This window comes from Pan paniscus, chromosome 18, assembly GCF_029289425.2.
Source record: "Pan paniscus chromosome 18, NHGRI_mPanPan1-v2.0_pri, whole genome shotgun sequence".
NCBI classification, from domain to species: Eukaryota; Metazoa; Chordata; class Mammalia; order Primates; family Hominidae; genus Pan; species Pan paniscus.
The window spans coordinates 56,681,364-56,704,578 of NC_073267.2; the positions used below are offsets into that span (position 1 = coordinate 56,681,364).

The 23,215-nt window shown below is 37.6% G+C and overlaps 1 protein-coding gene and 1 long non-coding RNA gene across 2 annotated transcripts in view; one reads left to right on the plus strand and one right to left on the minus strand.

The window, feature by feature from the left end:
* The window catches only part of ITFG1 (integrin alpha FG-GAP repeat containing 1), a 302,379-nt gene that overhangs the window by 69,449 nt on the left and 209,715 nt on the right, over positions 1–23,215 (minus strand). The window contains exon 13 of the mRNA XM_003819828.5: positions 10,407–10,450. Coding sequence (XP_003819876.3) covers positions 10,407–10,450 — 44 coding nt within the window. The remainder of the gene's footprint in view (positions 1–10,406; positions 10,451–23,215) is intronic.
* LOC134729301 (uncharacterized) overlaps positions 1–23,215 on the plus strand; it is a 77,124-nt gene that overhangs the window by 44,135 nt on the left and 9,774 nt on the right. Inside the window, exon 2 of the long non-coding RNA XR_010110270.1 lies at positions 798–916. This is a non-coding gene — a long non-coding RNA (uncharacterized LOC134729301). The remainder of the gene's footprint in view (positions 1–797; positions 917–23,215) is intronic.

Sequence of the window (23,215 nt, forward strand, 5' to 3'; positions counted from 1 at the left end):
TTGGAATACCTCTGTTTTCTTTAGAGACTTTTTTAGTAAGCCAAATGGTGGTTTCTATGTTAGTGTCAATTATTTGATTACCTAGGGTTTGTTTCAAGGTCTTGGGCTCCTATAGTGGAGCGCAAATAATACTTCAAATCATTGGCTCTGGATGATGAAATAAAAATGGAAAAACATATAAAAGATACTGTATTAGGTATAATCAATAGCTATTATATGATATAAATTCATGATTCTAAAATATTAGAAAAATAGCTGACTTATAGAGTGGACTTAACTTTTCTCAAGGGTAATTTTTAAAAATCCTGTTTATTTTTTAAGTGAACTCTCACTGGCATTTGTCTTTATCTTCATTAACGTTAGCTGTAATGCCCAATTTAGTTTAATATTGAAATTTTTATATTGTTTCTTGCTCTTTAAGACATTAAATAAAACATTATTTCCTTTAATTTTGGTTATTTTCCAATGAGAACTGCAAGATATTTTCCCTCTGACTAAGGTAAGTAAAGGACTGTAAAAAGGCATATTAAATGCAGAAAATATCCATATCATCGTTTTTCTATCTTTGGTACAGGAAGCATGATATCACCACTGTCAGGTGTGATAAAAGAAAGGCAAACAGAATTAAGGAGTGAGTAATATTTTAAGGAATGTCAAATAAATCAGTTATAATCAATACATAGTGATTGAAGTAATGCCTGCTATATTTTAAAGCATGGTAAAACAGTACCTAGTAAGATCATTCACTTCACCAAAATAAAGATAAGAAGGTTTTTTTTTGTTTGTTTGTTTTTTAGACAAGGTCTCACCCTGTTGCCCAGGCTGGAGCCCAGTGGCGCGATCACAGCTCACTACGGCCTTGACTTGTACTCAGGCGATCCTCCCACCTCAGCCTCCTGAGTACCTGGGATTACAGGTGTGTGCCACCACATGCAGCTAATGTAAAACATTTTTATTCTGTAGAGACAGGATCTCACTATGTTGCCCAGGCTAGTCAGACAAGTCTCGAACTCCTGGGCTCAGGCAGTCTTCTGCCTCAGCCTCCCAAAGTGCTGGGATTACAGGTGTAAGCCATGGCGTCTGACCCAAAGATAAATGTACTTGTCCTGTACTTTGTCAGAATGTTCCTAAATAGAATAGGTAAAAGCCTGAGACTCCTTCTGATTGAAAAGATTAAAAAGTTAAAGTCACCTTGTTCTGTTGCATATATTAAAAATTAATTGTTGTAACAATGGAAACAATTGTGTTTCATTAGGAGGTATTTCTGCGAGCATAAATAGGAAATGTTTTTCCTTTGCATCAGAGCTTTTCCAGAATGCATTTCTCTTGTAAATAGCTCGTAATTTATTTTTCAAGTTTTCATACTTAACAGTGAATATGCTATTGGGGTGAGAGATGCTATGGTAAACTTATCAATGACGGCCCATTAAAAAGCAAACCAAATTCTAGAGAAAGCTCATTAATTCATACCTCAAGTATTTGTCATGTAACTATGTGTCAGGCACTGTGCTGGGGAGTAAAGACTGAATAATCAATAAGACACAATCCTGAATGGACTTAACACAGATACTCACCCACTTTAAACTATAATAAGTGACAGTAGTAGGACTAGGCATAGGGTGCTAAGAAACAACAGAAGGTGCATCCAACTCTATGTCAAATGGAAGCCAGGGAATGCTTTCTCGGAGGAAATATTGTCTGAGTGCCAACCTGAAGGTCACACAGAGCAAACTAGGAGAAGGTGAAGAAGAGAAGGCTTTGTTACAGAGGCAGGTGCAGGAACAGGAGGTGACAGAGGTGACAGAAGATAGTGGTTCAGAGATCTGATTATAGAGTTGTGGGAGGGCCTGAGGAAAAACTGCAAGAGATAAGGCTGAAGGGGTAAACCAGGGCTCTATCTCAGGAAGCTAGATTTAGACCATCTCTCAAGGGTAAAGGGTAGCCACTGAAGGTCTGTGTTTTAGAAAGATCACTGTTGTAGTATGTTTTTGAAGGATAGCTTAGATAACTGCAGCAGTCAGGCAAAAAAAAAAAAAAAAAAAAGTCCTGAAATAAAGTAACAGGACAGAGAGAAGGGACAGTTGTGGGGAAAGAATGATAATCTAGTAGATTTGGGAGACAAAGGAAAGGAAAAAGTGAGCCAGAGAACATGGGAAGAGGACTGGGTTTTGGGGAGTGGGGAACATTACATTTCAGGGTCCTTCCTTGTAAGGGACTTAGATACAAAGGTCTGATGTTCAGGAAAGTGGTTGAGATCACTTAAAGAGTTTAGAGTAGTCGCCGCTCATGTGCGGTTTCATGTCCTGTGGTTTCAGTTACTCATTGTACAATACCATAATGTATTTTGAGAGATAAATATTCACATAACTTTTATTACAGTATATTGTTATAACTGTTCTATTTTATTATCCGTTATTGTTGTTGTTAATCTCTTACTGTGCCTAATTTCTGAACTAAGCTTTATCATAGGTACGTACGTGTAGGAAAAACAAGGTGCATAGGGTTCAGTACTATCCGAGGTTGCAGGCATCCACTGGGGATCTTGGAATGCGTTTTTGTGGATAAGGGGGGACTATTGTATATATAGTGAGAAGAGAACCTAGGATGGAACCTGAAAATCACCAACATTTAAAAGATAGGCAGAAGAGAAGTTCATAAAGAAACCCGGAAGAATGGACAGAGAGGTAGGAGGAGAGCTGGGAAGAAAGAGCAGGAAGGCAGCCGAGAAAAGGGAGTGTTTCGGTAAGTGTTGGCAGTATCACATGCAGCTGCAGCGGCATAAGCTCAAAGGCTAGACGATAACAGTGGGTTAAGGATACTGAGGTGAGGAATTTGAGAGATCCATATGCAGGCAACTCAAGGAGTTTGGCTGAGAAAAGAAAAGAGAGATGGGTAGTAGCTGCAGGGGATGTGGGTTTCAGAAGGTACATATGTATACATGTACAGATAAGAGACTTAGGCATCCTTAACTGCTGAAGGAAAGACACCAGCAGACAAGCGGAGGCCAGATACATAGGCCAAATAAACAGTGGAACAAGGCCCATAAGGTTCCTGGAGAGGAGGCAGGTGTGACCCACAGCACAGCTAGCACGCTGATTTTCAGTCAAGAGGAAAAGCAATGAGAATGGCTGTGGAGGAAGGGATTATGTTTAGTGCTGCAGAGGTCAACTGACAAATTGTTATTATTATTATTATTATTATTTTTGAGACGGAGTCTCGCTCTGTCGCCCAGGCTGGAGTGCAGTGGCACGATCTCGGCTCACTGTAAGCTCCGTCTCCCGGGTTCACGCCATTCTCCTGCCTCAGCCTCCCGAGTAGCTGGGACTACAGGCGCCCGACACCATGTCCGGCTAATTTTTTGTATTTTTAGTAGAGATGGGGTTTCACCGTGTTAGCCAGGATGGTCTTGATCTCCTGACCTCGTGATCTGCCCGCCTCAGCCTCCCAAAGTGTTGGGATTACAGGCGTGAGCCACCGCACCCAGCCCAGCTGACAAATTATTAAGCACCAGCCCCTCTGTTAGGTTCCAGGACATACTGTCAAGAAAAAAAGATACTGTTTTCTGCCTCCATGGAGCTCTTTGAAAGGAATGTGCACAGAGTCTTTTTGTATATGGGGAAGTCAAAGACTACTTTTAAACCGTCTGTTCTCCAAGGGGAAAAGTACTTATCTGCCTGCTTCTAGATTCATAATCCACGAAGTGGAAAAAGTCACTAGACTTTGGTGAAAAGAATTACCAAGTCACAGAGAAAAACGCCATTATCTCCACTGACATAGTGAAAGGTCAGAATATGCCTTATACTGAGAATAAAAGATTTCAAAAATTAGTTGGATATTTGAAGGAAAAAAAATCAGAAAACAGGAATATAAATACTCTTTTGATTCACAGATATTTATGGTAGCACTCACTAATAATACTGATATTTACCATATCCATATTTCATAAATTTGTGATGTTTAAAAAGATTTACACACTAAGAAAAAGTCAAGAAGTCTAGTATACCTCTAGTCGTACCTGAAACACAAATGGAACACCAACATTTCTCAAAATATTTGGAACTTACTATCCCTACCAATATAGGGATGTTATAGAGGCAGGGGTATAAACAATAACATTGACAAATAATAGCAGCTAAACTTTTTGAGTGTTTATTGTGTATTAGGGCCTACTATGGTCTACCTACATTAATTCCTCCAATTTTAACAATAACCTTAAGGTAATGTGATAGGCAGAATAATGGTACTCCAAAGATGTCCATGTCCTACTTTCCAGAGCCTGCTGAATATACTGCCAAAAAGGACTTGGCAGATGTCATTAAAGATCTCAAGATGAGTAGAGTATCTTGCAATATCCAGGTGGGGCTAACGTAATCACAAAGCTCCCCATAGGAGAAAGAGGAAGGCAGTATGCATTAGTGCCAGTGATTTGAAGATGCAACACTACTGGCTTTGGGTATGGAGGAAAGGGCCATGAGCCAAGGAAGATATGCAGCCTCAAGAAGCTGGAAAAGGTAAGGGGATGGATTCTCCCCAAAGCCTCCAAAAAGGAAGGTAGGCTTGCTGACAACTTGATTTTAGTTCAGTGAAACACAGTTCAGGCTTCCAACCTCTAGAACTGTAAGAGAATAAATCTGTGTTGTGTTAAGCCACTAAGTTTATGTTAATTTGTCACAGCAGTGATAGGAAACTTACACAGGTTAGTTTTACAGACATGGAGAATGAGGCTTAACAGAAGTGAAATAACTTCTCCAAAATTACTGTAGATAGTTGAAGAGATTTGCATTTATGGATTATTTTCTTTTTTGAAGTAGGAGGGAAGGTTAACTACTGAGAACTGGAAACTGGGAAAGTAGAAAGGGTATTAAATAGTTCTTATGAAGAAAGAGAACTTCTGGTATAGTAAGTAAAATGTGTATTTACAACACACTGAAGTATTTAGAGATGATGGATTAGCCTTAAAATACTCTAGGGGGAGGATGGGTAGTAGGTGGTGGTATGGGTGAAATAAAATTGGGCATATAATGATATTTTTGAAGTTGGGTATGGGCACAAGAATTTTATGTTATTTGTTCTTTTTTTTTTTTCTTTTTTCTTTTTTGACAGTCTCATTCTGTTGCCTAGGCTGCAGTGCAGTGGCGTGATCATGGCTCACTGCAGCCTCTACCTCCCCAGGCTCAGGTGATTCTCCACCTCAGCCTCCCGGGTAGCTCGGGTACAGGTGCACACCACCACACCCAGGTAATTTTTGTATTTTTTGTAGAGATGGGGTTTCAGCACGTTGCCCAGGCTGGTCTCAAACTCCTGGGCTCAAGAGATCCTCCTGCCTCGACCTCCCAAAGTGCTGGGATTACAAGCATAAACCACTGTGCCCATCCAAGGAGTTTTATTATACTGATTTATACTTTCATAGATGTTTGCAAATTTTTAAAAAGTTAAAAAAATCAAGATAAAGAGCAATAAATGACACACAAGATACACTGATAAAAGCCATGAAGTAAAATGGACAAAAACAAACTTCAAATAAAGCAAAACCAATAAAAATGCAAGGAGAGCTTCCAGTTTCTGGTCTGACATGTAAAGTTCCTTAATGTTGTCACTCTAGTTCTCATAATAAGAAAAAAGCAAAGAAACAGAAAATCAACAACTTTTCTTAGATCTTTCAGAGAACTAAGGTCACAGGACAAACTGCTACTTTGCAAACTGGAGAGACAGACAGGTGGAAACAGAGTCACAGCTTACAAGAAGCAGAAGCCCAAGAGCAGAAGATCAAAGATGGAGCCAATACAGGTAGGAAGACTTAACTGAAAAACTGCTGGAGGCTCAGTGTAGACTAGCTTCAGTGTTCAAAACTCCAAGGGTTCAGGGCAGGGGGGAACCCTCACACTTACACTTTTGTTGAGTTTTACCTCCAGGAATTCCACCAGATTCTCACTGTGAAGACTGGAGAAAAATACCTTTATGTTTCCAGCAGTAGCATGAGAAGGTAACCATTCTGAAATATGCCCAGAGCTCTCTGTTCTCCCTAACAGCCTGCCTTCAAAGAAAACTTTTACTACAGCTTAACTGACTTGGGTTTAACAAAAGCCTAACTGACCTGGGGAAAGGGAAATACCCAACTTCAGCTCCCTCTCATCCTCCTATCTCACCTAAGAAGACAGGGAAGCTGAGAAGCACTTGTGAAGGTCACAGCCCAGGGACAGAGGTTCACTAAAAGAGTGAGACCTAATGACAAGATGACAGAACACTTTTCCTATCCCAGTACTTCATCAACTGGGCTCCTGTATAACAGGGAATTACAGCCCAAAGCACTGTAATCATTATCTTTCATTTAAGAAGGAGTCTGTAGGGAAACCGACACACCAGAGGAGACAAAAACAAGGACACTAGAGGAAATAATTGCCTCCAACACAACAGCTACTGTGAACAGTATATACAGCCTAATTCCCAGTCAGATCAACCTTAAAACTTCCACAGTAAAGGTCTACCTTAGTTCCCTTTGCTTAATACATCATATCCAGCTTTCAATAAAAAATTACAGGGCATGCAGAAAGGCAAAAGACAAAACAAAACAAAACGTCCGAACAGACAAAGGAAGTATCAAAACAAGACTTATATATAGCAGGCATTTTGGAATGATCAGACCAGGAATTTAAAATAATTATGATTAACATGCTAAGGGTGCTAATGGAAAAAAGCAGACAACATACAAGAAGAGATGGTTAATGTAAGCAGAGAGATAGAAACTAAGAATCAAAACGAAATAGAAATAAAAAAACTGTAATAAATGAAGAATGCCTTGATGGACTCATTGGTAGATTGGACATGACCTAAGAAAGAATCAGTTAAGCTTGAAGATGCCAAAGGTGTAAATACACGTAGTAGGAATACAAGAAGAAGAAAGAGAGAAAGGCAAAAGAATAAATATTTGAAGTAATAATGATTGAGCAATTTCCAAAATTCATGACAGACCTCAAGCCACAGAACCAGGAAGCTCAGAGAACACCAAGCAGGATAAATATTGAAAAAAATCTATACCCAAGCATATCATATTCGAACTGCAAAAAATCAAAAACAAAGAGAAAATCTTGAAACAAGCCAGAAAAAAGAAATGGAAGAAAATATGACTTGGATTCCATATAAAACTGTGATATAATTAAAAAAAGCTCATTTGAGGTTGAAACCATGAATTAGGGTGATATGGTTTGGCTGTGTCCCCACCCAAATCTCACCTTGAATTGTAATCCCCATAATCCCCACATGTCATGGGAGGGACCTGGTGGAAGGTAACTGAATCACAGGAGCGGTTTCCCCCATGGTGTTCTAGTGACAGTGAATTCTCAGGAGATCTGATGGTTTTATAAGCATCTGGCATTTCCCCTGCTGGCACTCATTCTCCTGCTGCCCTGTGAAGAGGTGCCTTCCACCATGATTGTAAGTTTCCTGAATCCTCCCCAGCCATGCAGAACTGTGAGCCTATTAAACCTCTTTTCTTTATAAATTACCCAGTCATGGGTATTTCTTCATAGCAGCATGAGAACGGACTAATACAGAGGGGGCAGTGCCAATATGCAGAGCTACAGGTTTTTCTTCAGAAATGCCCAGTATACTAGGCATAGGAGGGAATAAGAGATAGCTGGACTAACCCAGGGTTGAAATTTTCCCAGGCAGGTACACTGGAAAGTCAGTGATTTATAGGAGTTAAAGGTACTGGCAGAAGTAATGTTGGTGTGTGGTAACTAAATAAGGAGGTGGGCAAAGACAATACTGGGCTGATACAGGTCAAGAGACTAATGGTTTTAAAGTGGAACAGGTATAATTAGAGTAACAGAGTGGGAGGGCTGGAAAACAGGCTGTGGTCAGAGTTGGATAAATGAAATTGGGGTTTCAGAAGTGAAACCATTCTGGTAGATAAGGTCTGGGTTATGGCCATGGGAGTGAATAGCTAAAACTGAATATGAATAAAACACTCTGAAGTTTTCAAAATGGAGATGAAGGAATATGGGTGGGATCGGTTCATGAGCTCAGTAATTTTTTCCTCTTTCTATACACCTGATAGTCTGCCTATCAGGTGTGACAGAACACATAACCAGCAGAAGAGCTATTCAACTCATGAATTAACTCAAGTGGTAAAGAATACTATATGGGATGTATATTTTCTCTCTCAGTTTCACACTGGGTCACATCCAATATAACACTTTTTACTATGATCTGATGTCAAAGGAATATGAAGAAGAACTACTTTTTCAAGAAGTAAATAATTTCGCAAGTGGGCATACATTTGACATTTGTGATACTGGGTAAGTACACTGTGCATTTGTTTACATGCTGATAAAATTGTGATCTATGATATCAGTAAAATATCAGAGAGAAGGAAAATGATATGTGTGAAGGGCAGCTTAACAGGATCTTAATTTCAAAGAAAGTCATGAATGAATGGGAGGCAGATACATTATCTGCAGAAAAGCCCAAAGGTGCTGGGCGGTAACGGTAATCATTATAAAGGCAGCTCTGCATGTTGGACTTTACTTATGTGACTTTCCAAATGATTCTGTTCACTGTAAGATAGAAGTGGCTTAATATTTTAAGATAAGGAGACAGGAAGCCTTATGGATCTTAGAAGTGTCACCTGCCTGGCCAGGTGTGGTGGCTCATGCCTGTAATCCCAGCACTTTGGGAGGCTGAGGCAGGTGGATCACGAGGTCAGGAGATCGAGACCATCCTGGCTAACACGGTAAAACCCCGTCTCTACCAAAAATACAAAAAATTAGCCGGGCATGGTGGCAGGCACCTGTAGTCCCAGCTACTCGGGGGCTGAGGCAGGAGAATGGCGTGAGCCCCGGAGGCGGAGCTTACAGTGAGCCGAGATCGCGCCACTGCACTCCAGCCTGGGGGACAGAGTGAGACTCCGTCTCAAAAAAAAAAAAAAAAAAAAAAAAAAAGTGTCACCTGCCTTGGCTATGCAGCCCTTACTATCAAACTTTCACCTAGAACTTGTAAGTAAAATCAGTGGTTTCAAATATAACTTTTTAAAGTTATTACATGGCCACCATGTAATAATCAAAGAGCCACAGAATGGAGATATGGTTAGTTAGAGGGAGAAATGTAGGTCTGAATGTTTCACAAAGTGGGTAGATAATACCTGAATAACCAAGTTAATCTTTAGGCTGATGAATCCCATCCACAGTTTTACAGTGATATAAAAGTATATGGGTTGGACCAAACATTCACATGCATGCTGCAGTGACTGTGGTGACGCCTCATCCAGATCTTCTCTTCAGGACCTACACACTTATTCCCTGAGCTGGCCTGTGTTGGCTGCTAACAGCTCACAGCAGGGTTCCTACCTGGAGATTGTTCTTAGCCAAAGAGAGCTGCCTCATATAAACGTTAACACTTTCCTGGCGGCCTGTCTGGATGTGATGTGTGATTGATGTAAGAGTTCAAAAGCCGCGCCCCTCTGGCTCAGTTCGGGCCACATTTGAAGGATCATCCTAGCTCCAGAGCTCCCCATGCATCTTCTCCTTCTGCCACTGCTGCTTTCTTCACTACTTCAGAGGTGTTGCCCCCAGTTTGAGTCTAGATTATATCCCTGTGTCAGGGTCTGTTTCTACACTTCTTAAATATGGGAAGTTTCCCAACTATACATAAAATATTGTCAATGTAATGTTTAATGACACTGTTAAGAAAATGAGACAATAATGAGAACACCTAGTTTGTATTGCAGTTCCACTATTTAACAGCTCCATGACTTTGGATAATTTAACTTCTCTGAGTCTCAGTTTCCTTATCTTTAAATAGGGGCTAATTTCTTATGAAACAAGGATTACTACAAAGACCCCAAACAGTTCCCTGTACACACACACAAACACATGCATGCTTTCAAATACAATATTCTTATTACAGTTTACATGAATTGGTCTGTCAAAAACTAATTATTTTCACATTTGTTATTTCACTGAAACATTCTATTAGACAGCAAGTCAATATTAAGACTACACACAAAAAAGTCACTAATTGCCTACTATATGCTTGTCTCTGTGACCTATACCAGGTACACAAGATGACATGGTTCTTGACTTCAGGGGGTTACAGTCTCGTGTGGATAGGCATCTAATCTAAACAAGTGTAATGAAATATTATAAATGCCAAAATGTCTTAAAATAATTGGAGGGGTGGTCATTCTGCTAAGGATATCAGAAAAGGCTTCATAAAGACGACCGTTCAGGTAAGACATTTTTTTAGGAAAGGTACTTTACTTTCAGCACAGTTTTCTTGAGTAATGAAGGATTCTTTAATCACTGCCAGATAATAATGATATTTGATAATCTATAACAACTATTTTGTGTGTGTCTACTTATACATAGAATTTTCATAGACATATTTATAACAGATTTAAATTTACTTACTGTTATCTTACGAGGACAGTCATTAGAACACAGACCACTAAGAACTGTGGAAAAATAAACAACAGGCAATTATTACTATTATAAGTTTATATTTAAAGTGAGCTCTAATTTTCTCCCTAAGATCCATTAATATAACCTATTGATTCATAATCACAAGCAGAAACCAATTCAATTTCTTTAGATCTGAGCAAATTAAAGTTCTGTCGTTCACTTTATACCAATATTTCAAAAGCCTTTATTAAACTGTCAAGATGCTACTATTTTGTGAACTATATAGGTGAGATAAATTATGATTATATCATACCATACCTAAAATAGAACCTGTTGGTTCTATTTTCCAATTAGTTAGCTAAATTCCAAGGATGACTTAGATTCTGACAGAGGGGTGCCAAATGAGAACCAACTAAAATGTATACTAAGAAAAACATCTACATTCAGTACTTTATATCTCAAACTAGACTTTTTTCATTCATGTAATTCTGGGTCAAAGATTTTGGGTACCCTTGATAGCTAATATAGAGAGCATAACTATAAAATAATTGATGAGTCTACAACAAATATACAAAATAACTTAATGATACATTTATTGTATAACCAGCAAAAAGAGGTTAAAATATCTGAACAATCTTTATCTAAATAATATGAGTTCTGAAATAAAACCATATTTCTACCACTTTTGGTGAAGTGATACCTTTGATAAGAAAGCAGACATTATATGCTATCATTTTAAAATGCTATATGTTATAAGATAAAGAAAGAGAGCTGATAGTTCTCAGTAGGCACAAATTATTTTCTTAGTTATGAATATTTGTCTGTAGATTAAAATATATCCAGAAGAAAATGGTTTCTTTTGTTTGTTTATATTACATGACTATGGAATGACAATCATTCTAATATAAATGTTTGACTTAGGCAGGGTGTAATGATTTGAATGTTGCTATCTCCCCAAATTCATATCTTGGAACCTAATAACCAACGTGACAGTGTTAAGAGGTGGGGCCTTTGTGAAGACAGTAAGTCACGATGGCTCCATCCTCATGAATGGGATTAATGCCTTGACAAAAGAGGCTCCAGTAATTTCTTTTGACCCCTTCTGCCATGTGAGGACGTGGCAACAAGGTGCCATTTTTGAAGTAGAGGTGAGACCTTACCAGACACTGAATTTGCCAGTGCCTTGACCTTGGACTTCCCAGCCTCAAGAACTGCGAGCAATAAATTTCTGTTGTTTATAAATTACCCTAAGGTGTTTTTTTTCTTTTCTTTTTGAGACAGTCTCTTGCTCTGTCGCCAGGCTGGAGTGCAGTGGCATGATCTTGGCTCACTGCAACCTCCACCTCCTGGGTTCAAGCGATTCTCCTGCCTCAGCCTCCCTAGTAGCTGGGACTACAGGTGCACGCCACCACGCCCAGCTAATTTTTGTATTTTTAGTAGAGACGGGGTTTCACCATGCTGGCCAGGAAGGTCTGAATCTCTTGACCTTGTGATCCGCCTGCCTCGGCCTCCCAAAGTGCTGGGATTACAGGTGTGAGCCACTGGGTCTGGCCAGATATTTTTTTTATATTAATAGCAGCCTAAATGTACTAAGATACAGAGTATGTAAGGTAAAAGGCACCAAGAAATAAACATGATATATTTCATCACAAAAGAGAATACCTGTTCATTTACTATAGAATATTTACATTAAATACAACTTGAGGAAACAGTGAAATAAATATTTTACACTTGCAAGCAGTTTTCAATGTTTAAATTTCCTACCCCAGCAGAGTGCCTGGTTCTCACTCTTTTATTATGAAAACCCTAACTTCTCACTCTCCTTTTATCTTCTTCCCTAAAGTTTAGGTAGATATTGGTACTTCTTTTCCAACTGTTCCAAAATGATTTGCATAAGCCTTCATTTAAACCATTATCTTGCTGACCCACAGTTACTGATGCACACATATGTCTTTGCACGCAGATGTTACCTCTGCATCATTCTGTCCTTATTTTCTCAGGGTCTCACCCAACATATTTGCTCAATAAATACTTGTTAAAGGAGGAAAAAAGATGGCTTATTCAGGCTAGGCACAGTGGCTCATGCCTGTAATCCCAGCACTTTGGGAAGCTGAGGTGGGTGGATCGCTTGAGCTCAGGAGTTTGAGACCAGCCTGGACAACATGGAGAAACCCTGTCTACCAGAAAAAAAAAAAAAAATTAGCCAGATGTGGTGACACACGTCTGTGGTCTCAGCTACTCAGGAGGCTGAGGGAGAAGGATCACTTGAGCCGGGAAGCAGAGGCTGCAGTGATCTGAGATCACGCTACTGCACTCCAGCCTTGGTGACAGACGGAGATCCTGTCTCAAAAAAAAAAAAAAAAAAAAAAAAAAAAAAAGATGGATTATTCAGTAAGTGGTGCTGGATAATTGGTTACTTGGAAAAAAATAAAGTTAGAGTTTACCTCCCTACGTAAAATGTATATTTGACAAAGACATAATAATAAAAGAACTCTTAAACTTGAACAATAAAAAGACAACCCAGATGACAAATAGGAAAAGGATCTGAATAGGTATTTCTCCAAAGAAGATATACAGATGGCCACTGAGCTCATGAAAAGATGCGCAACATCATTAACCATCAGAAAAATATACAGAGGAATCATTATGAGATGCATGCCCATGTTCGTGGCAGCGTTAGTCACAACAGCCAAGAGGCGGAAGCAAGCCAAATGTCCACTGACAGACGAATGAATAAAATATGGTAAATACATAAAATGGAGTATTATTCAGCCTTAAAAAGGAAGGAAATCTTGTCACATATTACAATATGGATGAACCCTGAAGACATTATGTTAGGATAAATAAGCAGTCATTTATTGTATAATTTCATTTAATGAGTTATCTAAAGTAGTCAAATTCACAGAGACAAAGTAGAATGGTGCTTAGTGGGGAGTAGGGGAAAGGGAAAAAAGGGAACTGTTTAATGGGTATAGAGTTTCAGCTTTGCAAGAAGAAAAAGTTCTGGAGATGTGTTTCACAACAATGCAAATATACATAACTCCACTGAACTATACCTTAAAAATGGTTAAGATGGCAAATTTTATGTGACACGTTTTTACCGCAATTTAAAACATGGTTAAGATGGTAAAAAAAAAAAAAAACTCACAATGAGTTAACATTTTATACACACTAAGATGGTTATAATAAAACAGTCCAAGAATAACAAATGTTGTTGAAGATGTGAAGAAATTGGAACTCTCATACATCTCTGATGGAAATGTGGAATGGTGCAGCTGCTTTGGAAAACAATCTGGCAATTCCTTAAAAGGCTGAACATAAAGTTCTCCTTTGACCCAGTAATTCATTTCCAGCTATATTCCAAGAAAAACAAAAAAAAATATCCAAACAGAAACGTGTACATCAGTGTTCATAGCAGTATTATTCATAATACCCAAAAGGTGGAAACCATCCAAATGTCCATCAAATGATGACTGGATAAACAAAATCTGGAATATACATGCAACAGAATATTATTTGGCAATGAAAAGGAATAAAGTACTGATGCATATTACAACATGGATGAATCTTGAAAACATTATGCTAAGTGTAAGAAGCCAGTCACACATAACCATATATTATATGACCCCATTTATATGAAATGTCCAGAATAGGCAAATCGATGGATACATAAAGTAGATGAGTGGTTGCCTGGAGCTGGGGGATGATGGGGGACTAAGAGTGACAGACAAGGCCGGGCGCGGTGGCTCATGCCTGTAATCCCAGCACTTTGGGAGGCCAAGGCAGGCGGATCACGAGGTCAGGAGATCGAGACCATCCTGGCTAACACAGTGAAACCCCGTCTCTACTAAAAATACAAAAATTAGCTGGGCGTGGAGGCGGGTGCCTGTAGTCCCAGCTACTTGGGAGGCTGAGGCAGGAGAATGGCGTGAACCTGGGAGGCGGAGCTTGCAGTGAGCTGAGATCGTGCCACTGCTCTCCAGCCTGGGTGACAGAGCAAGACTCCGTCTCAAAAAAAAAAAAGAAAAGAAAAGAAAAGAAAAGAAAAGAAAAGAAAAGAGTGACAGACAATAGGTACAGGGTTTCTTTCTGTGGTGATGACTATATTCTCAAATGATTGCAGTGATGGTTGCACCACGCTGAGAATATGCTAAAGCCATTAAATTGTATACTTCAAATGGGTCATGATATGGTATGTGAATTATATCTCAATAAAGCTATTACAAAATAAGAAAGATACCATAAAATTTTAAAAGACTAGTGACAAAGGGGGTGAACTTTTTGTAATATAACAGTATAAAGAGATACTATTGCTAATATAAAAAGAACTTCTAGATATCAGTTAGAAAATAATCCAACAGAAAACAAAGGATTTCAAGAAGCAATATCTGGAAGAGAAAATGCAAATAATCAAAAAAAAAAAAAAAACACTGAGAAAGACACTCAACTGCACCAGTTAGGAAAAAACCAGTTTTATTCCCAAGAGATAGGTGAAAAAGAAAAGCATGATAAAATTGTCTGTAAGGAAAATAATAAATATATTATCACAAAGGGCTCTTTAACACATACTACAGTACATTTTATAAATCAATTAGAAAATAAGAAAGGACAAGGACTATAGATAGAAATAAAGATACAAATGCCTCTTAAATATATGAAAAAAATGCTGAACTTCATTCATTATAAGAACAATATGAAATAAAAATAGGACATATTTTTCACCTAACTGGCAAAGATCAAAAAGTTTAATAACCCCTTGGGTTGGTGAAGGTGTTAGGAAAAGAGCATTTTCATATATATACTGTAGGTCGAAGTAGAAAATTATACAATTTCTGTGAAGGGACATCTGTTAAAAAATACAATATAAAGTTCAAAACAAGGGAGAATTAATCTGTGGTATTGGAAATTACAATAGCAATTACTTTAGGTGAACTGGGTTAGTAACCAATAAGGGGGCTGGAGGGCACATTTTGGATGTTGGTAGCATGTTTCTTGATCTGGGTGTAATTGCATGGGTATGTTTACTGTGTTAAAATTTATAGAGCTGTGCACTTACGTATACTTTTCTATATGTTATATTTCAATAAAATGTTTATTTAAAAATATATATGTATTCTTTAACAATTCCATTTTTAATAATTTATCCTACAGGATATTCATTACAGCAGTATTCATAATAAGAGATTGAAAACCACATGATATATGTGAATAAGGAACTCATTAAATTATGTTGTAACCATACTATATGATACTATTCAGTAGTTAAAGAAGTTTAAATTGCTTCTTTAACTACTGAATGTATTCTAGATTATACATATATATACGTATATGCATAAAATATCTTAGATACAAAGAGGTTGTCTCTGGGAAGAGAATTGTATCACTGGGAGATGAGTAAAAGGGAGAGCTACTTTTATCATATACTCTTGTAGTTTTTAATAGACCATCTGCATTACTTATTTTAAAAACAAATTCACTAGTGAAATAAAAATTAAGAACTCTCAGATGAGTATGTTGTAAACTAGATAGTGTAATATGCTGGTGAAAATATAAATCCCTACAACTTTCAGGGAAGATAATTTGTTATTATTGATTAACATTAAAGACACAGTCTCTTCAACTCATGTCTATGAAATACTGGAAACCAGATAAATATCCACTGAGAGATAAAAAGTGAAATAAATTGTGGAACATATATAACATTATGGAATGATATGGCGGTATCAGAAGAATGAGGGAGGCCTGTAAGTGCTGACTTGAAAGGGGGCTTATACTTTGTTAAGGTAAAAAAACCAAGATGCATGCAAATATGTTTCATAAAGTTCCATTTAAAAGTATGTGTTGGGCTAGGCATAGTGGCTCACTCCTGTAATCCAGCACTATGGGAGGCCAAGGTGGGTGGATTAGGAATTCGAGACCAGCCTGGCCAACATGGTGAAACTCCGTTTGTACTAAAAATACAAAAATCAGCCGGGAGTGGTGGCAGGTGCCTGTAATCCTAGCTACTCGGGAGGCTGGGGCAGGAGAATCGCTTGAACCTGGGAGGCGGAAGTTGCAGTGAGCTGAGATTGCACCACTGGACTCCAGCCTGGGCGATAAAGGGAGACTCTGTCTCTAAATAAATAAATGTGTTGGATGAATCTCAGACATAGTGTTGAGCAAAAGAAGCCAGGTGCCAAGAGCACATCCTGTATGATTTCATTTACATCATGTTCAAAAACAGGGCCTTATGCATCTCTTCCATCTGGATGTTTGCCTGTATCCTTAGTAATACCTTTTATAATAAGCAGGTAAACGTAAGTAAAGTGTTTCCTTGAGTTCTGTGAGCTGCTCTAGCAAATCAAACCCGAGGAGGGGGTCATGGGAACCCTGATTCATGGCCAGTTAGTCAGAAGTACAGGTCCTGACCTGGGACTTGTGATTGGCATCTGCAATGTGGGGCAATCTTGAGGGGCTGAGCCCTCAACCTATGGGATCTGACAGATTATCTCTAGGTAGATAGTGTCAGAATTGATTGATTGGTTGGTGTACGGAGGGGGAAGGCAGAATCCCTACATATTTTGGTGACCAGAGATAAAATATTCTGTGTTGTAGTGACTGTGTGAGAGTAGACGAAACAAAGTTTGGTTTTGTCCTGTCTCTTATGTTATGCATAATTGCATGGTATTCCATCTTGTGTGTGTGTGTGTGTGTGTGTATTTACCCCTCTGTATGTTATGGACTGAATGAGTACCCCCTCCCTCAAAGTCATATGTTGAAGCCCTAACCCCCAATGTGGCTGTTCTTGGAGACAGGGCCTCTAAGGAAGCAATTAAGGTTAAATGAGGTCACAGGGAGAGGATCAGTGTCTCCTAATAAGTGAGCTTGCTGTTTCTCTCTACATGCACATGAAAAGAACATGTGAGAGCACACTGAGATGGCAGCCACCTAGAAACCAGGAGATGAGGCTGCTCAGAGTGCATCTACCTTCCCAGCACTTTGATCTTTAACTTCCTAGCTTCTAAAACTGTGAGAAATAAATTTCTGTTAAGACACTCAGCCTGCGGTATTTTGTTATGGAAGCCTGAGCAGACTAATACACATACATACTTCCTTTTAAAAAACATTTTTAGGCCGGGTGCGGTGGCTCATGCCTGTAATCCCAGCACTTTGGGAGGCTGAGGCGGGTGGATCACCTAAGGTCAGGAGTTCAAGACCAGCCTCGCCAACATGGTGAAACCCCGTCTCTACTAAAAATACAAAAAAATTAACCAGGCATGGTGGTGTGTGCCTGTAATACCAGCTACCAGGGAGGCTGACACAGGAGAATCTCTTGAACCCAGGAGGTGGAGGTTGCAGTGAGCTGAGATCATGCCATTGCATTCCAGCATGGGCAACAAGAGCAAAACTCCGTCTCAAAAAAAAAAAAAAATTACGTAGATGAAATCATACTACATACTATTGTGTAATTCCCCCACACTTATTACTTCAACCCATAATTGCATGGTATTCCATTTACGTGTGTGTGTATTTACCCCTTCTTTTTATTAGGATGTTTAGGTTCTTCCCCTCCTCATACCCCAATTTTTTTTCCTCCTAAAAACACCATTGGCAAGATCAGCTTTATGGACCTGGTACATTTATACATAGATCTTTGGCACATCTCTGACAATTTCCTTGGAATAAATGTATACAACAGAATTTCTGGGTTCAATCTGAAAGCTTTTGATATACACAATGAAACTATTCTCCAGAAAAGACTATCAAACATCTAAAAAGACCATTTATTTATCTTCTGGCAAGTGCCAAGCTGTGAACACATGAATTTTCTTTTACAAATGGTCTTCCTTAATCTTCATATCAAGACTGTGAAGTAATTCTAATTGTCCCCTGCCTCCTCCTTTTTTTTTTTTTAAATGAAGAGGAAACTGAAGAACTGAAGATTCGGACCATACTCACGGTCACAAGGTGAATGGAACTCTTTTGCAAGACTATGTGGCCACTGCTTTCAACAAGCAACAAGAAACTAACTCATTTAAGGAACACATTGTCCTACTATGATAGGAGATGAGAAATCGATGAACTATTGGGTTATTTTCTGTATAAGATAAAATGTCTGTGTCTTGGTTAGCATAGTCTAGAGTATTTACTAATATATCACATAATCACATTAGTATTAATCACATAATACAATTCAAAAATCATGTAATAGTTTCTTCCATTTTGTGTACAATAAGCTAAAAACTTGGTTCTTGCATCTGTTTTTGTTTTTTCACAAGACCTCCTGTCAAATTTGAAGTTTCACATTATAACATTAGGATCACATGATAAGACTTAAATGTAACCTTACCTTTGCCACATCTTTTCTCCACTAAGAAATTTTATACAATAAAGTCAAACTAGGTATTAAACATGAAAAAATATGATACATATTTGCCACAGATATGTGTTATAAAAAGGGGTGTCTACATAATACAAATAGAGTATGCATTTCCTTGGTTTTTGCAACCACAGATTCAAGGAGAAACAATACTAACCCTTGATTAATTATCATGCTGGTTCATAATATTGTTTAATTAGGAATTCTGAACTCTCTACATAATATTTTAAAGGTTAATCTGTGTCCACTCAGAAATTATTTTACCTACAGAACTTGACCGTTTCCCAGTGACATCTATACGGCTATGCAGCAGGTGAGGCTGACTCAGACTGCGTGGCTTCTGGGCTCTACTAGCTATGTATGTTTGACGTAAGGTAGGAAAATATGTCTTTAGCTACATTCAGTAATGATACTGCTTTTGTTAAGGAGTGCTACAGAAGGATGAAATTTTACTTTTAGCTTTGGTTTTACCACTCAAATTCTCTGTGACCCACCCTTTAGTTTTCTTTTTTGAGACAGTCTCACTCTGTTGCCCACGCTGAAATGCAGTGGCACCATCTTGGCACACTGCAACCTCTACCTCCTGTGATTTTCGTGCCTCAGCCTCCCAAGTAGCTGGCATTACAGGCGCCTGCCACCACACCTGTATTTTTAGTAGTGATGGGGTTTCACCATGTTGACCAGGCTGGTCTCGAACTTGGGGCCTCAAGCGATTCGCCTGCCTTGACCTCCCAAACTGCTGGGATTCCAGGTGTGAGCCACCACGCATGGCCTAGTTTTCTTATAAGAAAAAAAGAGGACACCCACTCTCATACTATCTTCTTCCCCTCTTGAGTTAATGAAATTTGAAAATGTCTGAAAAACATTAGGTTTCTTGAAATTTACAGACCATATAAAGAAAATTTTTATTCTCATTTTTTCCCCTCTTATTGCTCAATATATTAAAGGGACAGACTCATCAGGAATATGGTTTCAATCACAGTTTATTACAATTAGATGTAAATTCTTCATAAAAGGCAGAACTGATTTAAATACTGCTGGAAAACACAACAGAGTGTAAGTTTTATATGTATGTTAGTAGTTCATCTTCTGTTATTAATAATCTGCTACTACAGAAACTAAGTCTTTAGGTCATGAGTGTTGATAAGGGTAAACCTCAAGGCAAATATCTGACACCAATGCTGGCTCAAAGCTGTAAGTGACACTCCTTTCAAGCTTCCTATTCATTTGGCACAGAAAATCTCAAGTAGGGCCACGTCTTGCTGTGTTAGCTAATGAAAGATGTGATCATGGGCAAATCACTTCACCTCTCTCTCTTTTATGGTTTTACAAAAACATTTAAAGTAAGAGAGTTGGATGAAATAATTTATAAGGTGTATAAAAACCTCTAAACTGGAGTTTTTATAAACCTTATAAATTATTTCATAATTCTTTGATTCCAAACCGGGATCTATATTGTTATCTGGTAGTTTCAGGTGCTTAATACTCACCCTAGCTCAGAGGGAAGTAGCCTGGGTTTAAAGGGCTCTTTGTGTAAGTTTGCTCACATGTGACAAAATTATCTAGAGAACAGAGCCTTGAATAGTCTGGGTCTGAATGAACGAGGCTGGATCATGGATGATGCATCCTCTCAATGTCAGAAATGCAGAGCAGAACCAGAAATGGAACTTGCTATTATGTAAGCTAATTTTCTGCATTCTCTTTTTCCTTACAGCATATGTAACATTACATACATACTCACGTATTTTCATCTAAAACTTAAATATAGGATACTATTATAGGAAGCAATTGTGTAAAGCAGAAGGCACATGATAAACAATAAATGTTAGCTATTACTGTTTTGTTTATAAAACAAACTATAGATTCTATCATTCTGGATTTCAGGATTTAGAGGTATCAGCTTTCATTGCTGCAGCTTCTTTCAGTGTGCCTGAAACTTCAGAGACCAGCAGAAGCAGGCAGAGAATGCTCAGTGCTCATGGTGGTTATATCTACTAAGTGGCAAAGAGCACAGCTTTTCTAAAATACTTTTCCTGACTTTCCAAATGTTTTACAATAGGCTCTCTTATTTTTGTAATCAGAAAACAAAACTAAATAAATACTAAACCAAAACCTTACCAATAAAAAAAAGAAATAATGTGTTAAAGTTCTCTGGCATAATCAAAAAAGTAAAAGGATAGACTGATGGTGATTCTACTAATGTCACCCTGAAATTATAATTTAAAAACTCCACAATGTCAAGCTTATGAACAAGTAAAAATTATTTAAAGTAGTCTATTAAATGAGTGCAAATATGTAATTTCCCCAGTGATATCAGAATAAAAATTTCATCACCTGTGCTTCAGTTAGGTTAAAAACAAACACTATTAAATGTGCCAAGGCTGAATTTACTATGATTACAGCACAAGCCCATTTTTTAAAAGTGAGACAGTTATATTACTGATATAAAAATATAGGTTTATGGGTGAAGTGCAACTTATTTTTTTAAGTAAGTATAATAAATGGGAAGGTATGCTAAAATACATAAAGGGCCCATTATGGAAAAGGGAAATTTAACAGGACAGACACCTGTATGCAATTCTAGCCTTCTACTATTTGTGTTCTTTGCCCCTGTGAGCTTCCTGAAGGCAAGAACTGTTTTTGTTTGATTTTTAAGTGTCTCTCTGTATTGCTTAGTTCAAGTGTAACTCTCTCTGTGTTGCTTAGTTCAAGTGTAACTGAATGTTTTTTCACTAGCTAATTTTGGCTAACTCTAGAAGTTTAAGAATTTTTAATAATTTCATAAGCTTTTGTAATTACATATTATTTGTAATCATACTATGGGCTGGGCACAGTGGCTTATGCCTGTAATCCCACCACTTTGGGAGGCCAAAGTGGGTGGATCACTTGAAGTCAGGAGTTTGAGACCAGCCTAGCCAACACAGTGAAACCCCATCTCTACTAAAAATACAAAAATTAGCTGAGTGTGGTGATGTATTCCTGTAATCCCAGCTACTTGGGAGGCTGAGGCAGGAGAATTGGTTGAACACAGGAGGCAGAGGTTGTAGTGAGCCAAGATCATGCCACTGCACTCTAGCCTGGGTGACAAAGCGAGACTGTGCCTCAAAAAAGAAAAAGAAATTACAAAAATTCTACACAGGATTATTATAACATTGTGTAATATCCTTTTAAATGAGCTGTTCCAAAAAGTAATTTCTAATACTCCTAGGGACTTTTAAAACCAAATTTGTTTTTAAAGATTAAAAAAATATGAAAACAGCCTATTCACAAATAAAAAGCAGTAATTAAAACACTTGATGAGCTATGTGAAATACTGGTTATTAGGAGATTTAATTTGTAGTTTAAAACGTGGACAATGGGATGTGCAATTTGTAAGTTTCTTTTAACATGATAATGCTTAGGATTTTATCATTTCATGTTAAACCATACTGTATGTTACAGTCCATGTATTCTTAAAGATATTTAAAGTATAAAAATTTGGCTTCTAGCATTGTGATTCAGTTTATATTAGCTATTTCACACAAATGTCAAAACCAAAATCCAAATATGGCAATAATCGTGCATAAATACTGTAACACTAAGCCAACGTGCAGGTTGGGAGAAGGATGAGTTAAATAGCCAAAGCTGTAAAGGTCAATACTGTATAATGGTTTTAGTTGTGTTTAAAGTAAAAAATTCCTGCCTGGATTCTGAGTGACTATTCATATTCCTTCTCTGAAAATGTCTTTAAGCTTTGTTTCTTTAAGACATACGAACACAAAAACATTATCACCTCTTTAAAAATTACTCAAGCTTTGAGCACATGTGTAAAATCAAGTACCTGCTTCCAGACACTCTTGTCATTTAGACGACATTATTTTAGATATTCTATGGAAGATTTTTTGGTCTGTTATTGATTACCTATCTTTCATTAATTATTTTATTAAATTGTAAAATCATATGCTCTTTGTAAAAAAAATACAGAAACATATATTTTTGAAGCAATTTTAATCTTGTTCTTTATGTGTACAAACATATTAAGTATCAAATATGGTAGTTATATAATATATAACTATATAAATATATATACATATATTTCATACACATATAAATTTGTTAAAATTTTTGCTAAAGTCAGGAGCAGTTTGATCCTTAAGAACATATCAAATAAAAAAATGGTAAGTATGTGACATGATGGATATGTTAATTTGTCTGATTTAATAATTTCACAAGGTATACATATACTAAAAGATGATATTGTACCCCTTAAATTAAAAAATGTTAAACAAGGAATTAAAAAACAGAAAACATATTGGTTCCAGGTCAGTATGTTTGAAATAACTTCTAGGAGACAATTTCAAAAACAAAACATATTATTTACCTTCCTTAATTCCCTAAATGTCACTGCAATATTCAAAAATAATAAATGACAGATATCTTGAGAAATTCTTAAAGGATACTGAATAGGTGAGTAAGATTA